Here is a 21,150-nt window from a genome sequence, read left to right as displayed (position 1 = left end):
TCCTGCAACTGGGCCCATGTGCACCATTTCAGCTCCTGTTACTATGCCAATTTCTCCATCTGTACATCCTATCCTTTTCATCCAACTCAAAGACATCCCTCCACTACTTCTCTCCTCTTTGGTACATCATCAATTTTCCTTCCTACTGAGTTATTCTTGTCAGCATTTAAATTTGTCATAATTTCTACCTCAAAAATTCTCTCTGCCCCACATACTCCTCCATTTACGTGCTCATTACAGCAAAGTTCCTTGAAAGAGTTGTCTATACTCGTTGTTGCCAGTTCCTTTCCCTTTTATTTTCTCTTAATCCACTCCAATCAAGGTTTCTCCCCACTAATCTACCAAAACTATTTTTGACAAGGTTATTCTGCCTTCTGAAATCATTGGTCGCTTCTATTCTTACATGATCCGCCAGCAGCATTTGACATAGTTCATTATTCCTTCCTGGAAATACTTTCTTTAGCTGGCTTCCAGAATACCTCACTCCCTTGGTTTTCTTACTATCTCACAGGCTCAGTCTCCTCTACTTGTTCCTTACCTTCCCCATCTTGAATGCTGGAGACCTCAAGAACTCAGTCTTTGGACTGCTGCTTATGATGGTTAATGTTATGTGTCAACTTGGCGAAGCTATGATTTTCACTGGTTTGGCAGACACCGGACTGGTTACTTTTCCATAATGTAATAAATGTAATCATCTTCTATGATATGCTTGTAATCAGCTAATCAGTTGAAAGGGGGTGTTTCCTTAGGGGTGTGGCCTTCCTCCCTGTATATAAATGGATATTCTCGCAAAGCTTGCTCGATTGCTCTCGCTCTCTTGACCCTGTGTTCCACTTGTTGCTTGACCTCCAGTTCCTGGCATGTAAGCCTGCAGAAGTCTTCAGCCTGCCGCCTGACCCGGAGATTTTGGTTCGCCAGCCCCTGCAATCCTGTGAAACAGCAGAGGTCTCCAGCCTACTGCCTGACCTACAGATTGGGACTTGCCAGCCTCCACAACTGCATGAGACATTTCCTTGAAGTAAATCTCTCTTTATATATGTATGTGTACACATATATACATATATGTATAGATACACATATGTGTATGTGCGTATACAAACATACACACCTCTCACTGGTTTTGCTCCTCTACAGAACCCAGACTAAGACACTGCTCTTTATCTACACTCTAACTCCTTGGGTGATCTAAGGCACACAGCTTTAAATACTTGATAATGACTTTCGAATTTATATCTCTACCTTGAGCCTCTTCCCTTAACTCTAGAATTGTATATCTAGCTGTCCTCTTGTGGCACCGTGAACTATTTAATATGGCCCTTCTAATCATTCATGGTCTTGCGACTCTCACAAAATGACTGGATGGGACTATGCAAGTAAGGTGCTTATGGGACCCTTGTAGGGGAGTGTCAGTTTTGCCATCCCATTAAGCTTAAAAGCAGGGCCAATCCCAGAGCAGAGGGGGGATCTTACTACCACCAAGAAGAGACTGGGGTGGAGTGTGTCCTCTGGACTTAGCGTTCCAGCTCTGAGAACTTTTAGACTCAGGAGACAGAGCTATAACACTGGAGACATCAAGAAGTGGCAGCAGAGAAATGGTGGCAGCAGAACGAGGAGACTGGTGCCAGATGGAACAGTGAGCTTCCTGGCCCACAGGGCAAGACAGCTACAGTAGGTATCCTGACTCACAGAGCAAGAGAGCTGAGCATCTTCGGGCCAAGGCTTATTGGCAGAGTGGGGTGTCTCTGGGCACTTATAGGAGGAAATAAAGAGCTTTGTAACACTTGCCTGTGCAGGGCAGAGGCTGGGCTGAGGGGCTAAGAGCCGAGAGAGAGTCCAGTCTGTGGGCATGGCTGATGAGCCGTCTGGACAGAAGAACAGTATCCTGAGAGGTTTCTGATCCTGAATTGTAACCTATTACTTCCCTAATAAACCCCATAACTATGAGTATGTTCTGTGAGTTCTGTGTGGCTATTGCGATGAATTATTGAACTCAGCTGAGAAGCAGAGAGTGCCATGGGAGGGATGGTTAGTGTCAGAACTGGTAAAAAAGGTTGGAGAGAGGAGGTATGTTTGACCTCCACCTCACAGGAATCAGCTTTGGGCTGATGTTGATCTTGATTCTCTCTTGACTGCCTTGTGAAGTTAGAGCTGGTGCTATTTTTCACCTCTCAACATTTCCATTTGGAAATCTAATAGGCATCTCAAATTTAACATGCCCAAATGAAAATTCCCCATTTTCTCGCCAAACCTGCCTTTCCCTCGAAAATCTCTTTTTCAGTAAATGGCAAACCCATTCTTCCAGTTTTCGGGCCCAAAGTCTTGGAATCATCCTTGACTCCTTTCTTTCTTTCGTATTATACATCTAATCCATCAGAAAATCATGTGGGCTCTACCTTCAAAATATATCCAGATCATGGTTGAGCAACATGATGAGTGCACTTAATGTTACTGAACTGTACAGGTAAAGACTGTTGAAAAGGCAAATGTGTTGTTACCTATATATTTACCGCAATTAAAACAGAACAGGTGGTGGACCAGATTTGGTCAGTGGGCCACAGTTTGCCAACCTCTCATATAGGTCATTCCAAGCCTGAAGCCATCAATGTTTCTATATCTTCCAGGTCAAGCCAATGAGCTCACTTTTTAAATTTGAAAAAAATAAAAAATAAAATAAATAACCCAGAATCCAGCCACTTCTTATCACCTCCATCACAACCTCCCTGGTCTAAGCCACCATCATTTCTCACCTGGATAATTTCAACAGTCTCCTAGCTTCCCTGTGCTTTTGGCCTTGCCTCCATATATTCTATTCCCGAGAAGACAGAGTGATCCTCTAAAATATTCATCAGTGTTACTCATCAGCTCTAAACCTTCAATGACTTCTTTTTTTCTCCAATGACTTCTTATTCCGCTTAAAAGCCAAGGACCTTAGAATAGACCTTTAAAATCTGGTCCCATCATTACCTCTCTGACCTCAACTCCCCCAACCCCTGCCTTGCATATTCTTTGTTCTGGCCAACCTAGCCTCATATTGCTCCACGAATGCACCAAGAATACTCTGGCTTCAGAATGGTTGTACTTGTTGTTCCCTCTACCTAAAATACTTTTCTCCCAGAAAACTGCATGGTTCACTCCCTAAATCTTTCAGATTATTACTTAAATCTCATCTACTCAGCCTGTTCTGTAGCCTCTCTGGTCTACTACCCCCAATCCACTTTCCTTTACTTTTCTCACAGTATTTATTAGCCAGCATAACATGTATTTAACTTTTTTCCCCTCATCTACTGTCTGACTCCCCAACTTGAACGTAAACCTATTGAGGGCTGGAGTTTGATGCGTTTGCTCATTTCTGAATCCTCAATGTCCAGAACAATGGCTGGCACATATTATGAACTTGATAAATATTTGCTCAATAAGTGAATTGACATTGAATGGCTAAACTCCTTAGCTTTCTTTATTGTAAAAATTAAAGATTCTTGGCAGATTGTTTAGAAGAAACTTCTCTTCTGAGTTTATCCAGCACAGCGAGGGTGACTAAACAGCTGTTGTCTGGTAAATGCAGGGGATAGTCCCAGGATTTTCATCAGTTCTATTTGAAAGACTCTCACATTATTATCTCCTAATTGTACTTCCCCCTTCTCTCTGAAACGACTAAAGTTACTCTAGCACTGGGGAGGAGTAAGTGGTCAGGCAGATCCATAACACAAAATGGTTTCAAATGGAGCCCGTGTTAGGACTAACTAACTCAGTGTTGCACAGAGGTTAGCGGCAGAGATTACTCAACTTCAGTTCTCCAAGGACAAAGCCACATGTCATTTCACAATCCAAACAACTAAGTGGTTACTATGGCCGAGTCCTAGCACAGACTCTGAAAGCAACGGGGTTAAAAAAGGCAAGGAGAAAGATGGTGAGACATGTTTACAGCTTCAGAGAAAGAGTGGGAGTTATGTGTCACTAATGGAAACTGGGAAAGAGGAAAAGAGGGGAGTTTGGGTACCTCCGGAAGTGAAAGAAGCGACAAGCCACAGTGGAATCATCTTGTTCCTGTTCCTTAAACTTCCGATACCGCTCTAGGCGGCACTCACGGCACTTGTGCAGATGAGGGGCCACATTGATGCATGACCCGTCCTGCAGAAAGGGCTCTCCGGACTGCTTCAGTTTCTTCACTTTGCTCACATCTTTCAGCACTGATTGGCCAACTGTGGCAAGGGAGGGAGGAGAAAAGGCTGGTCATGAGACATATAAATGGGGCTTGATAACACCATCCTCTTGGAGACAGACACCTGTCCTGTCGTGGGCCATTCTTCCTTGTACTGCTTGGGCATGTGCCCATGAGTTCTCATCTCTGATGATAAGGGAAGGCAAGGAGGAAAGAGGTTTCAACCGGAAGCTAAGGATCATGGAGAATTTGTTTGAGAAGTGCCACATTATAGCAAAACAACTCTGGGCATGGTGAAACCCAAGAAAAGTAGAGGTAGTTACCACCTGCCTCTAGCCTCTCAGAATATGGCTGTTCTACTAATAAAGGCCTTTGGGCTCCCATAAGACACCAATTCCTATTCACAGCAGTTACTTTTACCACAGAACTTTCTCCCTTGCCCTTATACATTGTGCACCATAATCTCATACCACAGGAGTTAATGATTTTTGATAGAGGTGCTAATATATGTTCTAGAGAGGAGCAAACTGAGGGGTGATTCTCTTTGCTTCATCAAATCTACAAAGGGCTGCTATGTGAGAATGGAAATCAGTACTCAGTCATTCCCTTTAAGTAAATTAAAATGATGGGCCAAAGCAAAGTAGAAAGGTATGAGCTAAACACAAGGAAAATAGTTTCCGAAGAAAAATAACAGACTGCCAAGGAAGATCAAGGATCTTCCTTTGTGAGAGTAACATTACAGAGGAAAGACATCCCTCTCACAGTGCTGGTTTAGATGCAATCCTGCCCTGAACCAGAAAGTCTGATGAAGGGTCTCTGTTGGACCCTTTTGGCTATGTAATTCTATGAGATTACAGAACTTTCCATCAAAGTGAGGGCTTCTGCTGCCCAAGAGCACAGCACGTATTTGAGGCCAGCGCCAGGGCAAAGCCCACGTGTAGCCCCAGCAGGATCACCTTTCAGAGGGGCAGTCCGAGGCCGGCCTTTGGGGGCCTGCTTCCCTTTGCCTTTGCCCAGCAACAGCTCAGCACTGCGCTCCCCATTGGGGCCCAGTTTCCCCATTAGGTGCTCTGGAATCCCCTTCAGGCCAGTCTTGGCCTGCAGCTGCTCCTCAGAGTCGCTCAAATCTGACAGGTCACTGTTGGTGCTGGAGTCTGAGTCCTGTCTGCAAGCCAAGCTTCGCTCATCCAGTGAGAACCTTTTCACAGCTTCAAAAGGAGCTTTGTTCTCCTGTGAAAAATCTGCGGGAGAGGACAGAAAGCCGCCTGAGTGCCTGCCAAAGACGGTACTAAAGGTTTTGAGGAGGGGATTGTCCTGCTGCCCAGGCCCCACAGTTGGCCTCTCCTCTGTGGGGCTGGAGGAGAGAGTAGGCATTTCAATGGGCTGGGTGAGGCTGCTGGTGGGCGAGCTGGAGCGGCCATTCCCCATGGCAGAGAGGCTTGGGCCTCCGGTGGTAAGAGTTGAGCCTAGAACACCTGGCACCAACTTGGAGGAATCAGTTGTGATGAAGAGGGTTTTCTTCTTAGCTAATGATGCTGAATCTGCAGAGGAGTGAGACTCAGGCCAGCTGGGTGCTGCCTTGGAGGTGACAGTGTTAGCAGAAGAAGAGCCACCTGATGCCTGAGATGCAAAGCTGCTGAAAGGGCTATGTTCGACTTTCTCCACAAATGCCAGGAAAGGGTTAGAGGGCTCTTCTCGGGATAATTTGGGGGGCTGTAAAAATAGATTTTCATGACTCTCTGGTGTGCGAGTATTTAGGAGGCTCCGTGGGAAGGCTGGTGTGAGGGTGGGCATGGACTCTGCAGGCACTTTCCGGTCCACAGAGCTGCCAGCCTTAGAGCCTGGCTTAGTGTCTGCTCCAAGAGCGGGTCTGCTTTTACACAGGCCCGAGCTCAGGCTCTCAAGGCTTTGTTTGAAAGAGTCCCGGCTGGAGGAATCATCAGCCAAACTCTCTGAAACGGTAGTGAAGTAGTTACTGGTAGGTAAAGTTTGCGACATGCACTGAAAAAACAAGTTTTTGGAGAGATCAGAGTCTTTCTGAGACTCTGGTGTAGAGCTACAGCCAAAAGAGAAGCCCAAAGGTTTGTTCTCTGTAGCTAGAACCCCATTGGACTGGCTCCTTCCACTTCCAAAAGTCAAAGGTTGTGATGAACTTGGGAGAGATGTTCCAAATCCAGAAGAGGCCAGAATAGAACTTCTTGAATTCTGGAAGGAAGATAGCCTGAGTTAGTGATGCTGGCTTTTCAGGACAGTCTTAGATCTCTTTCTTAGAGCTAAGTGGTCATTAGATCAATATTTCTTGGGGGTCAACCAACTTTTCTTTCCTATAACTCTATGGAACGGCTCTTATAACTGGATTTCGCCAGCACTGGGGAAGAAACCTGCCACAGACCACACAGTAGGAACATTTAGCAAGGTGAACCAGAGAGAGCAGGATGTCAGTCATCCTGCCACCCCCTTGGTTGTTGGCCAGTTGGTTCACATAGTGCCAGGAGGCTGTGTAGGCTTCTTAGTACCAAGAAACCGGAAAAAAGGGTTCTTGAACAGATATTAACTTTTACTTTGAAATATAACTAGTGACCCTTGTAATATTAATCCACCTCAATGACTTTTGGGGCTATTGTTAAAGTTTTTATTTATTTAAGCTACTGCAAATTGCCCGTTTTACAAAGTGATTTCAGTCCTATCACAAGTCCATTGTAATTAAAAGTATTATCTTTATTAGTCCAGAACTCTGCAAGATAGACCCTTTGGAACTTGGCCATCTATGAGTCTAAGTTCACCTAAAAGTTGAACAAATCTGTTGCAATTAAAGTTAGTACTACAGATGCTCACTTAAAAAAACAAGATGTTTACTAAGCCGTTTTGTTAGCATTAGGATCTACCAAGCCTCCAAAGGGGAAAAGTGTTTATCTACTGGCATACCCACCAAACAAAAACATTCAGCATAACAAAGTGGAAATCATAAAACATTTTCCTTTCATTCTTTTACCTTGACAATATTAACTTTTACATGTGATGATTATGTATATAAGGGGTGTGAGCACTTTCATATCTATATTACACACCCATAAACATACAGAGAAAAACACCTAGATGTAGATATGAGCCCTTACTTAATACTTGTTAATAAAACTAGCACTTAACTTACAAACCACAGATTGTAAAAATAATAATAATGACTTCCAAGAGGTAGGGGATGATATTGCAAAATATTCACTTTAAAACAAACATTGGAAATGAAAATTATTCTGTGACTGTTTAATGGGCATGAGGTTTCCTTTTGGGGTGGTGAAAAAGTTCTAGAACTGACTAGTAGTGATGGCTGAACACTGTTGTACACTAAATGTCACTTGAATTATACTCCTTAAAATGGTTAAAGTTGTAAATTTTACAACAACTAAAAATATATATATTCCAGATAAACAAAAGGTCTATTGTTTAAAAATGAGGAGTTTCAATTTATTTAAGCTATTCTTTAAATATGCAAGAGGAATCTACATTAGAACTCTCTTTGAGGACTACACGGAGGCAAAGGCACCAGCTAGGACATCTGTGGCTTGCCTACAACAGACATTTGCAGCAGAGACTGCTTCAGGCCATTTTAGTGTTAAAAAATTAAAGCTCATTTTTCTTTTCCTTCACACTAACCAGTAATCATTGGTTTAAATCCCTTTCCTACAAAAAAGAAGAGAATAGACGGAGCCCTGACACTCTGGTGTTGTTACACTAGTAAGATTTGGCCATGATCCTTTACACCTGCATGACTGCAAGGAACCAGCATGGGTAGCTCATGGTTCACTACTAAAGTTGGCTACCTTTTAAAAATACACACATACATGAAAAATAGTTTGCATGGTCTTTCATTTTCCTTCAAATGACTGAATTCCAAATCCTTTTCTCATAAGAAAGTGATGATAAACTGGTATTAACTCAGTTTTTAGGACAAAAAGTTTTCTGATGGCTATGTTCCCATTTAATATTTGGCACCATAGTGGAAACATCCATTTCTGTGCTTTAAAATCATATCCCAAGAGAAGACCTAGGCTGAAACATCAGCAAAATGACTGACACAGTCACAGAAATTTCTCCAACCTCTTTGGAAAATGCCCTTTGCATCTATTCAGCTTTTGCTACTCAGAGAATAAGAGCATTCAGTGGATCTCTTTTTGTAGCATACAAAAATTTGGTCTATTTTATAATCCACATTTACATTCACACTGCCTTTGACTGCAAGTTTATTTTAAATAATTCAGGCAGTCTGATGGCTTACACACACTAGAAATCCACTAAGATCCTCAACTGGTTTTCTTGGGAATGCTGGTCAACTAACAGAGGACAAACCAAGAACAGTGTGAAATTTGCATTTGCAGGCCCCTGCTCCCACCCCCATCCCTGCATACCAGGAATTAACAAATTGTGCATTTGCTGGGGAAGGGAAGAAGTCAGATGAAATGTATATGCAGCTTTATCTGGTATTGTTATACCTAAAATGATTCCATTTTAGGATATGAGAGCTCCTTCAAATAGGGATATCAATTCCTTATTTGTAATATACAGTACTTAGCACACAGTAGTTTCTTATACATAATTTTAAAAAATTCACTAAGCATTTCATCTTTGTATTTCATACTCCAGCTTGAGTTAACAGCCAGTGTGGAGAAAAAAAAAAATATGACTAGCATCATAAATCATACTCTGGTAGCCAAAATAAGGCAAAGGCTATGTAACTGATTTTGATATTGTTTCAAATTTGGACTGGGAAGTCAATTTGATGTCAACTTGTGTTTAAAAACAGTTCCATTTTAATAACAATATATGCACAGCTGATAAAGAATATTGTAAACTAGATACTATTGTGATTAATTCCATCAAACTTTTTCAGGTAAGGCCTAAAAAGATGAAGTTAGAGGAAAGAGCGAAAAAAAGAAAAAAACCCACAGACTTTTATGGCCATATGAAATCATAAAGAAACCCAGCCTCAAGAGAAAATATAGAAAATGAACTTAAAATAGGGGCTGGTAATGGTAGCTAGCACATAGCCTTAATTATAGTGTTCACTATTACCAACACTGTAATTCATTAACCTTGCCTCTTAAAGGCCTGGTGGAGGCTCAGCCACTAGGTGAACTAAATAGATAATTGAATTACAAAGATTCCCCACCAGATCTATTTTAATATCTCATTAAATTGGGTTGTATAATCAGTTTTTGATTAGCTCAATTGTTCAGGTGACTTTAAAGAGCTGATAAAGTTATTAAAATATACACATTTGCCCAGTGAGAGAGGAGTTACCTCATCAAGCAGTAAAAACCTAGTCAGAGCGTACAATTTAAGCACACCTCAGAAATACTCCTTTCCTGTGACATTTCAGACACTTTCTGATGCATTAACAAGTGAGGGTATAAAAGGGAATGTACATCTTGCAAATCTGCCCCTGTAGCAACTCACCTCTCCTGAGGCCTGTGGCCGGCTGCCTTTCTGTTTTTCCGGCCCAGTCCCTGCTGCAAGGCCAGTGTCTGAGATCCTCACCGTGGCTGGGGTGGAGCTGGCGGTAGTGACCACAGCTGTTGAAGCCACCATGCCCTGTCCAACTTGTTCCAGTGTTTTTCCTGCCTCTTTGTTTTCAGCTCCACCCACCTCTGGGGCCAAAGGTGTCTGACCTGTGGCTGTAGAATATGGAGTGAAAGGTACAGGTGTGTCCCCACCTACAGGTTCATCCTGTACCACCAGTGTCCTGCCGTTTTCTTTGGTGTAAGTGGCAAAGCGAATGTTGCGATTAATCTGGGGGACAAACGTAGACGGTGGCTGCTTGGCCCTCTGATCCAGCCCTGGCTCTCCACTGGCATTCCCTCCTTTCCAGGACCCTCGGCTCGCCTCACCTCCATCGCTCCCATTACTGTCTACTTCACCCCTGTCTCCTTTTAATTTCTTTGATGCAGGGTCACACCCAGAGTCCGAAGCATTTTTCCTCCTCCGGCCATCTTTCCCCTCTATGCTCTCTCTCTTCTTCTTTCCTTTGGAAGATTTTACTGCTTTTAACGTACCCCCCTACAAAACAAAATTCAAAAAAGATTTATTACGAGGGACCTTCCGTCCTGTGAAAACCATAAACCATCAGCTCTTTCCCATCTCTAGAAGCAGTCAAACCAGGCACAGATTTCCAAGTGCTAATGCCAGCTCTAAGACATTCCCTTTGTTCAAAAGTTGCAATCTTCCTATGACTCAATTCACTTATACACACACACGCATTCAAGATAATGGTTAGTGGAGGTTAACTCACTTGGCAAACCTTCCCCTGAATAAAATTTTGTGTAGACTGCTAGAGCAAAAAATCTAGAAACTTCTAGGCTGGCAGCTCATTTGCCTCTTGATTAAAAAATTCTCTTTATTACATACTTATCTCCTTGTTTGACAGAAACCCGCTTTTCAAGTACTGAAATATGAATATTGCCTCTACCCAGAAATCACTAAAAACTGGTGATAACTTAAAAAATGGGAAAACCAGCATTTTTAAGTCTGTGACCAAAGGAAAAGTGAGCCAAGCAGAGACAGGTTTGAATTGCTCTTAAAGCACTATAAAGACTCAAACAATCTCCAGACCTTATTTCAAAGCATTAGGCATAGGGAAAAAATTTAAAAAACAACAAAAAAAACAGGCTACCAGATGTCCAACTGCCAAATCTGTTATCTCTTCCAGTAATTTCAGCAGATTTCATAAAATCTTACTTGTACCTTATTTGAGAAATCAAGCAACCTAAGAAGATACAGGATTAGAAGAACAATTGCCATCTCTAAATAAATTCCTTCCCTGAGAAGGGTGAGGGGAAGAGAGCAGCAGATACATCTACCATTCTCTCGCGCAATCTTTATGCAGCAAGGACTTATGTTACATCGGGAACATTCTTAGTCTGTATATCTCACCACGAAACAAGTATTGTTTTTACCTTTTATTCAGATAAAATGTATTGGTATGGTAATAAGCTAGTGACATACAGTTATTTAGCCATTAGTATTTATCAACTTAAATAATAGACTCTTACTACCCTTAAATGTTTATAGATTCTTTGTATACACTGATGTCTTTATTGATAACTGCTAAAATTGAAATTTTTTCAAATTTTATATTTTGTCTTGCCACTCCTAGTTTCTACATTTTTCAATTTTTTTTGTCGCCTTCATTTCCATCTTTTCTCCGTTAATTTCCTTCTATAATCAAAGCTCTAGATTTACTTTCGTTTCCCCATTTCTGGTAATATTATCTAAGTTTCTAAATATTTCATTCAAGAACTGTTCCTATTTGCTGAGCATTTTTTACATTTGATCTGCTTTTAAAATTTTTTATCCTTTTCTTAACCTCTACTACCACCAGTTTTCAGTGTTGTGAATTACAGAAGTGCTATCAGTGAAATTTCTCCTTCTTTTTGTGTTTACTCTTCCATACTCACACTTAAAGGAGTTGAGGTGATAATGGGTCTGAGTTATTGTAAAAGTTGGCAGAACTGTCATCATAATTGTACAGTAAAACCTGCAAAAGCCGGAACCTGTATAAGGCGAAAACCTTTCAGAGAAGGAAAATATACATATTTTCCACTAATAGAGAGCAACAGAAAAGTGGTAAGACTGCACCCTGTCAAAAGCGGAAAACTTGTGAGACCCAGAAAAACAAGGCAGTCCTGTCAAGTTTTGGCTCTAACAAGTTTCACTGTATTTTGCTGGCCATGAAGAAAGTCACATCATGACAAAACTGAAAAGTGAAGAACCAACATTTGCTGCTGAAAACCACAGATCCCACCTCTAACTCAGTCAGCCAACTTGCAGAACCTGGCTCATAGCAACCTCCTACCATTATTACCTAAGCATCACTGATATATGCATTTCCTACTGCTGCTGAGCAGGTGGCCTAGGACACAGCAGTACTATCTGGCCAGCTGAGCAGTACCTGGCATATGATAGGTGCTGAATGAATGAATGAAATAAAGAAAAGACTATAAAAAGGGTCCTCAAACACTATCAGAGTAACAGGTGTTTTCAGTCATACAACCAGTCAAGAGACATATCCTACAGGACCAGGCAATCTTTTGTTCCGTTATACACGAAGTCACCATGAGTTGGAGCTGACTCAATGACAGCTAACAACAACAATATCATAGTGAAAAGCTATTAAGTTTTCCCCGATTCTTCTGTTCCCACACTGATTTTGTTTTTATCAAGTCAAGCATGACTAGATAAAGAAGAAAGGATGGTAATCTTAGTGGGAGTGGTCAAGGCAACAATATCACAGAGGTGTTAAAATACTACAAGGAATATGTAGGCAGCTGGCTTTAATTTGAAGGAAACGCACACAGAATTCATTGCTTGGTTCAGGTACTGATTTATAACGTAATTTTTTTTTTGCTATGATAATTTTGAATAAACCAAGAGTTGGCCTGGTTCACAATAATTACAGAGTAGTCCACTGTGTGCTGAGCACTGAACTAGGCACCTCCCAGAATTTGATTCCTCCTGAGAATACAAAATACAGACCCCCTTGGAGCTCACTACCACCTAATGGAAAGAAGAAGAGGATGTAGTTTTTGTTCCATTGCTTGTTCCTGGATAGGTCATGAGTACTACCACTGTTTATTACAGCTTTCACTGTCTACTGTATCTTTCAAATATACCTGTCCTGAAAGAATGTTAAGAAGAAATAGTCAGGCCTTAGATTTTAAAAACCACTAGGGAACATAGCCATGATTAAAAAAGTTTGCTCAGCAGACAGGTCTCTCTCTTGAAACTATCATCCTTCAACTGGACAGACCATGGAGAAGGCAAGAAATGTAGACTGGCTAAAGCTAAAACCCAAAGGGATTTATGGATAACACACTAATAGAGAAATCTACAAAACAAGATAATGTAAGCCCATGAGTTTACTCAAAGACTCAGCTCATTACTGTACCTCGCTCTGAGGCGTCGAGTTGTCCATCAGCATCACATGGATCAGCCTGGGATCCACTGACTTGATCTCACCACTCTAGGATAGGAGCAGGATAGCAAAGAATATACAAAAGAGGAAAAAGACATTTAAAGGCTTGTCCACCAAAGACATAATTATGTATTTTTCTAATCTGTGCAATTGTCTCTACTCCCCCATTAGAATGAAAGCTCCACGAGAACAGAAATTTCTACCATCTCATTCACTGCTGTAACAGTAACACCTGAAATAAGATCTGGACTACAGTGAATATTCAAATATTTGTTAAATGATGAACAAAAGATTTGAGCTCAACTCCCAATGTCTCTTTTAGGGATGTTAATTTTAAATTTTACATTTCTAGAACCTTTCTATTTTGTATACTATGGAAACCAAAAGCCTTCAGAGTCAATAATCACTGAAAGTACTGCTCTACTATCAAAGAATAAAAACTTTGGGGAAGGGAGCTCATTTGACAGAAAGTATCAAATGTAATAAGCATATCCTTTGACTAGCAGAAACATCCAGGAATTTATTTTAATAAATAATGTGAAACAGTGCACAATTATATATACTTAAGAATATATACTGTGGTATTATTTGTATTAGTGGAAATACTGGCCATGATTTAAAGGTCTACCAATATTAGGTCAAACCAGTTATGATACATTCATTAAGTAGAATATTATGAATCTATTTAACAGAGATGAGGCAGATCTCTATACTTACATAGAAAGATGTTTGTAGTATACAATTAAGTTAAAAAGGTAAATTAAAGAACTCTACGTATTTATATGCTACTAAAGTGTGATTCATATAATTATATATCATATAAACAGATAACACAAATATTATCATATATTACATAGACATGCAGAGAAAGTATCTGGAATATGAGTATATGAGATACATACCAAACTGTTAATGGTGGTTACCACTAGGGAGTGATATTTGCCTAAGGGAAGGGTTGGCTTGCAATATCTACTTTATACACACATTGTTTGAAATTTTTTAAATTAAGATTACTTTAATAACTTCTTAAAAACTCAATAAAGACATAAATAAATAAAAACTTTTATGCTTATATTACCTATGACTGCTAAGGGAAAGTCTGAAATCAATTTGAAGATACCATAAATACATACTGGTTTGCCTCAAAACACTCATCTACTGTTTTTCCTAGACAATTCTCCAGGTATCTCTAGTTACTACATTCTTTCTATTTATTTCATTAGAAACAATTCATTTTTTTCCAGCACCTAAGGGAGAGGGGTAGAAGTATTACAGAAGCAATTGCTGACTAGTCTTTTAACTATTAACCTTTATGAATATGAGATAAAATAAGGATAATACCAGCTTATATTTTTATATTGTTTTACAGGTTTCAAAGCACTTTCAAATACATTATGTCAGGCCCCAAAACTGTACTGTTAAGACAGCAAGGGTTTATATAATTACCTCAAACTTATAGATGAGAAACTGAAGTTCAGAAAGTTGAACTGCTTATCTTAATGTCATACAACCATTAAGAGATGGAGCCAAGAATAGAATTCAAATCTTACACATACTTAAATGTTCCTTTTTTCTACACCACTCTCTGGAAAGGGATGGGTGGACCTTAAACCAAATAACATAGACCTCACCTCAGTTACTGATACCTCCATAAGACGAGTGATGGAGTCCTGATGGCTTACAACACCGTACAGCCAACCTTCTTCCCCCTCTGGCTGGTATATTTTGACCCTGTGACCTTGAACACTGTAGGGACCTAAGGGAGAGACCAGTCAGTATCATGGACTGAACTGTGTCCCCCCAAAATATGTGTCAACTTGACTAGGCCATGATTTCTAGTATTGCCTGGTTGTCTTCTATTTTGTGATCTAATGAAATTACCCTTCATTTTGTGATGAGTTGTAAATCCTAACCTCTATATGTTAATGAGGTAGGATCAGTGTGGGGTATATCTTGAGTCACAGCCTTGCTTGAGTCACATCTTTTCTCTTATAAGTGATAAAAGGAGAAAGAAGTGAGCAGAGAGGTGAAGGATTACCGCCAAGAAAGAAGAGGTGGGAGCAAAGCACATCCCTTGGACCTGGGGTCCCTGAGCTAAGAACCTCCTAGACCCAGGAGAAGACTGACGCCTGGACACATTGAGATCTCCAAGGAACATCGGGCCCACAGATCTTGAAAGGTCACAAGGACTTCCCCCAGAGCCAACAGAGATAAAAGCCTTCCCCTAGAGCTGGCGCCCTGAATTCAGACTTCTAGCCTCCTAAACTGTGACAGAAGATTCGTTTGCTAAAGCTATTCATTTGTGGTATTTCTGTTATAGCAGCACTAGATAACTAAGACAGTGCTGAATTTTTTGGCTAAGCTGTATTTCATAACTGTTTCTAACAGCAGAAGGAAAACTGTATCTTATAAATACTTGGTACTTTCAGTCCCCTTGTACAGAGATGAATAAATGGTCAATTCCATATTTACCATACTTCGCAATTTAAAAACATGAATGGTTTTGCCCAGTGACCTTTGTAAACTCCAGTTATCTGAAGATTCCTCAGAATTTCCCAAACCCCTGATTCCACTTTGTCTCAATCTTCCAATTCAGGAAGTAATGCAAGGAGGAAAGGAAATTTAGAAATTAAAAATTAAATGTAGTATGGAAATGTACCTGACACGTACATAAAAAAAATGGGAGGCCACTAAACTAAATGCACTATTATGTTAAGTGACCACAGGAATGATATACAACCGTTTGTAGTCTGCTATCTGGCTTTCAGTAACAGTGGACAGAGTCCAATTTATGGGGTTTCAGCCTCTGCATTAGTAATAGTCTGAACAAACATAGCACCTGTCTTCCTAGGACACAGAGCTTCAAAGATATTACTGTAACAGCAGGTCATGTTATCCTGCAATTCTAGCTGATTCTCCAAGAAGGGCAGATTTGCTCTTCTTCCTGCATGTCTTGTACATTCAAGACTACGTAGCTAGATCATTACTGACTTTAGATTATTCTCTCTTGGAGCTATAATTAGCTTAATTTTTCTCTACATACATCCCCACCCATCATTCTGTCCACTCAATTTTCTTCTCTCCTCCTACCAATTTTTCCTTACATCCTTTCTTCTTCCATATCTTTCCTTATTAAATATCATTTTATCCTGATATCCTCCTTCCCCAAGTAGATCAGTTTTCCTACCTTCACCTGTTTAAATTTATTTTTACCAAAGACCCTGTTTCACTGAAAATCAGTTATTATGAAGCCCAGAAAGGAAGAAAAGTGGTTGTGCAACATGAAGGGAAGGATAAATGAATAGTCTGCCCTTTGTGTAGAATCCTGGGCAAAACCTGTACCTGAACTGGAAAAAGCTAACAATTTGTTGTTTTCATTCTTAATAATAACATGCTATTAATGTGAATGGAAAAACTGGTGGCGTAGTTGTTAAGTGCTACGGCTGCTAACCAAAAGGTCAGCAGTTCGAATCCACCAGGCGTTCCTTAGAAACTCTATGGAGCAGTTCTCCTATAGGGTCGCTCTCTGTTGGAATTGACTTGATGGCAACGGGTTTGGGGTTTTTTTGGTATTAATGTGAATGAGCCTGTTGCTTTATGAATATACTTTGTACTCTAAGTTGTTATTTATTGGTGTTAATAGTCCTTAGTCCTTGAACACTTCACAGACAGTAAATTCACTTTGGGTAGAAATTTTCTAGCTCATGGCTGTATCCCCAGTGCCTTAGCATGTGTCTAGTACATGGTAAGTTCTTAATAAAGAGTTAAGAAATGAAAAACAAAACCCACACCAACACTGTGTATTATGAAATACAGCATGAAGAAGTAATACTAATCTGAGTGAGATCTCATTTTTCCAGTCTATTCTAGAGATCCAGCTAAGTGGAAATACTCATTAACTCTACTCACAAAAAAGGAAATATGCACAAATGTTTAAGGTGTCCCACTCTATCGCTCTTCTCATTCACCTGATTCAGAATTCAAGGACAAAAGACTACCTGTTCTTACCTCGGCTGAATATCTCTTGTAGTTTTTGGTCACTGATCAAAGCATTAACTGCTTCTCTCAGTGCAGCATGTTCCAAAAGAATCTGGTTTTGGCTATCTGTTCCCATCTGGTAAAGATAAAGGAAGAAAACAACTGAATATTAAAATGATTAGCAATGGCATCTCACCAGATGAGAAAAACCATACCCCCAAGAGGCTCCACATCAGCATTTGCTAAGGAATGTTCTCTAGAACCCTAGTCTCATGAGACGGTCTGCAAAAACTAAGGATGCTAGGATCAATTAGACATAATTAACATTATGTAACTTTCTACATACAATAGCATAGTATAGGCTTTGAGAAGTCATGTAGCAAAGAAATCTACTTTGGCCAGTGTTTCCCATACTTATTTGCCCACTAAACATTTTAATCCATGTAAATATTTTTATTTATTTTGATATTTACTTATTCAACATTCTGAGTGCCTACTACATACAAGCACTGGAATTATAAAGATGAATAAAGGAAGGCTGTTTGCCTTTGGGAGGGAACAAAACGTATCAATAAGAAATAAATATTAATATCCCACAGAACATGACAAACTCTTACAAATCTCTCAATTTTTAACTGTTGGGCAGCAACTCTTACAAGTGAGAAATACTTCATTAAACAAAATAATCTCAACTTTCTACCTTCCTTAAATTCTGAAACTCCAACTCAGATGTTATTTTATTTAAACTACCAACTTACCCCTTCTCTTTGTAACTAAAGATATACCTAAGCTCTTAAATCTTTCATGCTGCTCGGAACCAGCCCGAACTCCCAGCCTATCCTGCCACCAACATAAGCATAGGCCCCTTCAGACTCAAGTTACAGAAGTAGTCACCTTTAAGGAAGCCACCTCTTTTACAGAGATGCTTAGAATTGTGGTCTTAAGTTCTGGGTGGTTTTGGGGTGAAGTGGGGTGGGGTGTTCAGAAGAGGAAAAAGTCTCAGCCACTAAACGTACTTTTCAAGGGAGCACAGAAACTTTCAAAGGTACATGGAAATTATTGGAGGAAGTATCTGTTTCAACGGTAAAAGAAACACCTCATATTTATATCAACAAAGAAACTACCAAGGAAAGAAATAACAAGGCTCTGGACTAGAGCACGTTTAAGTACCTGGAACAGATGCAACCCATTAGCATCTGACAGGAAGCGAAGCTCTCGATCCAAAAGGTATTCAACTGGAACCACAGAACCCAAACCCAATTTATCTACTAGTGGAGTGAAAGTCTGTAACGCATAATGAAAAGAAATTGATTAGAACTTGCAAAAGAAAAAAAATTCTAATTCAATCGAATCTCTAACTTTGAAAGAAATATCAATTATTAATACCTTCTACTCCAGTAAATATAGAAAAAACCAAACCAAACCTGTTACTGTTGAGTTGATTCTGACTCATAGTGACCCACAGGACAGACTAGAGATGCCCCATGGGGTTTCCAAGCAGCACCTGGTAGATTCGAACTGCCAACCTTTTTGGTTAACAGCCGAGCTCTTAACCACTATACCACCACGGCTCTATACAGATAAGCTAAAGCTTAAGTCCTTGGAAACATGCCCAAGCTGGCACCTGCCCCTCAAATAATCACAGGAAGCAAACTATAACAGAAAATCAGCTCAATACTCCTTTTCATGGCTAAAAAGGACAAGAGGAATGAAAATTTCCTCATTCTCCCTAGGGATCGAACTAATCTTGGTAGGCTTCAAAGGGGTTAAATTACAGTTAATTTCCAGAATAAGAGTTACACCTTCATCATTTCTAGAGTGCCTCAATTCTTGGTGAGATTTCTAAAATAATAAATAAATAATATACAATATACATGGGTAAATTCATATTACTATTACATAAATAGCCTACAAAATTCACCTAAGAAGTCCCAAATACATTCTATAAAAAGTTTCCTTTAAAAGTTCGGTTGGAAGGTGGCCTTAAACAAAAGATGACAGTTTAGAAAGTGGTAAAATGTTCAACCAATAGGTAGATAATATTTGTTTTGAATATCATTTATTTAATTTGATTAGCCACAGAAGAATCAGATTTTTTTTTTTAATGTGACCATTTATACCTATACTTTGCTAACAGGATAGATAGAAACAAATAGATACTAAGAATTAAATTTCATACCACTATTTGTTACACTTCATAAAACACAACTTGATTAAAAAAAAAAAAAATTTAAGGATTACGAACACTTTCAAAACCTTGCTATGAAAAAAGACTAGAGGTGAAAAAATTCTTTATAGAGAAAAAAGTATCAAATATTATAAAGTTTCAGAGGACACTGGAGAAAAGATTTCTCCTAATTTTTGCTTTGGTAATTCAGAATAAAAGGGTGTTAAGGACAAGAAATTTCCTCAAGAGTTCAGCTGCTGAGTGGATACCACAAGTACAGTACAGGAGTAAAGTCAACTCTGTCCCTAACCCATAAGAGACACTCACCAGGGCTGGCCACTGTGCAATTGAGACTCTAGTGCCTTGGAGGACTGGATCCTTCCGGGGTGCCCATACAAGTGACCCTTCCAGCAGAAGCACAATAACTTCTTCAGCATGAACTTTAACCCAGGAGTGTTGCTTCCAGTTACAGCCATCAAATTCTACAAATATCTGTTAAAAAAAGAAAAGGAGTTTGCAAGTCACATTTGGAAAAATCCCACACTATAACCTATAAACAAATGTAAATCCTATGCTTTGAACAAATAACTGGAAAAAATTCTACTAACTTGTTTTTAAGTTCTTTTAACGGATTTCAATAAAATTGATTATACTTCTGAGAGCCAGAAAGCTGATTCTCAGCCCCACTATGAGAAGACGGGAAAGAAGTAAAGGAGCATGAGCTACCCATAATCACTCAATAACTTTTAGCCATGTCCCTAATGAAATTTGTAACTTTTAGTTTCCTGCTCACATCTATACATGCTAGCTGGGGGCTTAGGATGTATAAGTCACTGTGCTAGGTTCAGAAATACATAGAGGAATCTGGCACACTTCCTGGTCTCAAGGAGCTCATAATCTAATAGGAAGAGAAATCTTTTACATTTCTACTGAAAATGACTATAGACTTCTTTTATTAATTAAAAAAAAAAAGGTGATATGTGCACATGGTACAAAATTCAAAAGGAACTGTATTGAAAAAAAACCATCTTGCCCTCCTACTCCTGCTTGCAGATTTTTTAAGTGTCACTGCCAGCACGATCTCATATCTGCTAGCTGAGACATGCTGTAGTTACAACAGTGCTTTGCTTCCTCCCAGTAGAGTCACTCCACTTTTTGGACATCATAAAGAGTTTCTGAAAGTGATTCATGTCAAATGAAACATTTAAAAAATAAATATTATGCTTAGATTGGGCTTTTTCTCTATAAATTGACTTCTGAACATGATTCAATACAGAATAAAGAGCAAGATATAGGACAAATATTATATAAGACCACTATTATAAGAACTCGAGAAATAGTTTAAAAAGAGAAGAATATATTCTTTGATGGTTACGAGATGGGGGAGGGATGAAGGGAGGAAAAGGGGTATTCACTAATTAGATAGTAGATAAGAACTACTTTAGGTAAAGCGAAAGACAACATAATACAAGAGAGGTCAGCACAACTGGACTAAACCAAAAGCAAAGAAGTTTCTTGAATAAACTGTCCTTCGAAGGCCAGCACAGCAGGGGTGGGGGTTTGGGGACCATGGTTTCAGGGGACATCTAAGTCAACTGGCATAATAAAATCTATTAAGAAAACATTCTGCATCCCACTTTGGAGAGTGGCATCTGGGGTCTTAAACGCTAGCAGGCGGCCATCTAAGATGCATCAATTGGTCTCAACCCACCTGGAGCAAAGGAGAATGAAGAACTCCATAGACAGAAGGTAATTATGAGCCCAAGAGACAGAAGGGCCACATAAGCCAGAGACTACATCAGCCTGAGACAAGAACTAGATGGTGCCCGGCTACAACCAATGACTCACTCCCCTGACAGGGAACACAACAGAGAACCCTTG

At 39.8% G+C, this 21,150-nt stretch overlaps 1 protein-coding gene across 2 annotated transcripts in view; it reads right to left on the bottom strand.

Moving 5' to 3' along the window:
- The window catches only part of KDM3B (lysine demethylase 3B), a 77,787-nt gene that overhangs the window by 34,857 nt on the left and 21,780 nt on the right, over positions 1-21,150 (bottom strand). Inside the window, exons 2-9 of one of the 2 annotated variants that reach the window (XM_049873746.1) lie at positions 19,597-19,761; positions 18,273-18,386; positions 17,133-17,238; positions 14,756-14,880; positions 13,098-13,172; positions 9,611-10,210; positions 5,116-6,364; positions 3,998-4,199 (exon numbers count right to left, since the gene is read on the bottom strand). In XM_049873746.1, coding sequence (XP_049729703.1) covers positions 3,998-4,199; positions 5,116-6,364; positions 9,611-10,210; positions 13,098-13,172; positions 14,756-14,880; positions 17,133-17,238; positions 18,273-18,386; positions 19,597-19,761 — 2,636 coding nt within the window. The remainder of the gene's footprint in view (positions 1-3,997; positions 4,200-5,115; positions 6,365-9,610; positions 10,211-13,097; positions 13,173-14,755; positions 14,881-17,132; positions 17,239-18,272; positions 18,387-19,596; positions 19,762-21,150) is intronic. The other variant, XM_049873747.1, reaches the window with a different exon arrangement.

Source organism: Elephas maximus, chromosome 2 (genome assembly GCF_024166365.1).
Source record: "Elephas maximus indicus isolate mEleMax1 chromosome 2, mEleMax1 primary haplotype, whole genome shotgun sequence".
Taxonomy (NCBI): domain Eukaryota; kingdom Metazoa; phylum Chordata; class Mammalia; order Proboscidea; family Elephantidae; genus Elephas; species Elephas maximus.
The sequence above is the reverse complement of the archived record's forward strand: the minus strand, read 5'-3'. Positions and strand labels throughout refer to the sequence as shown.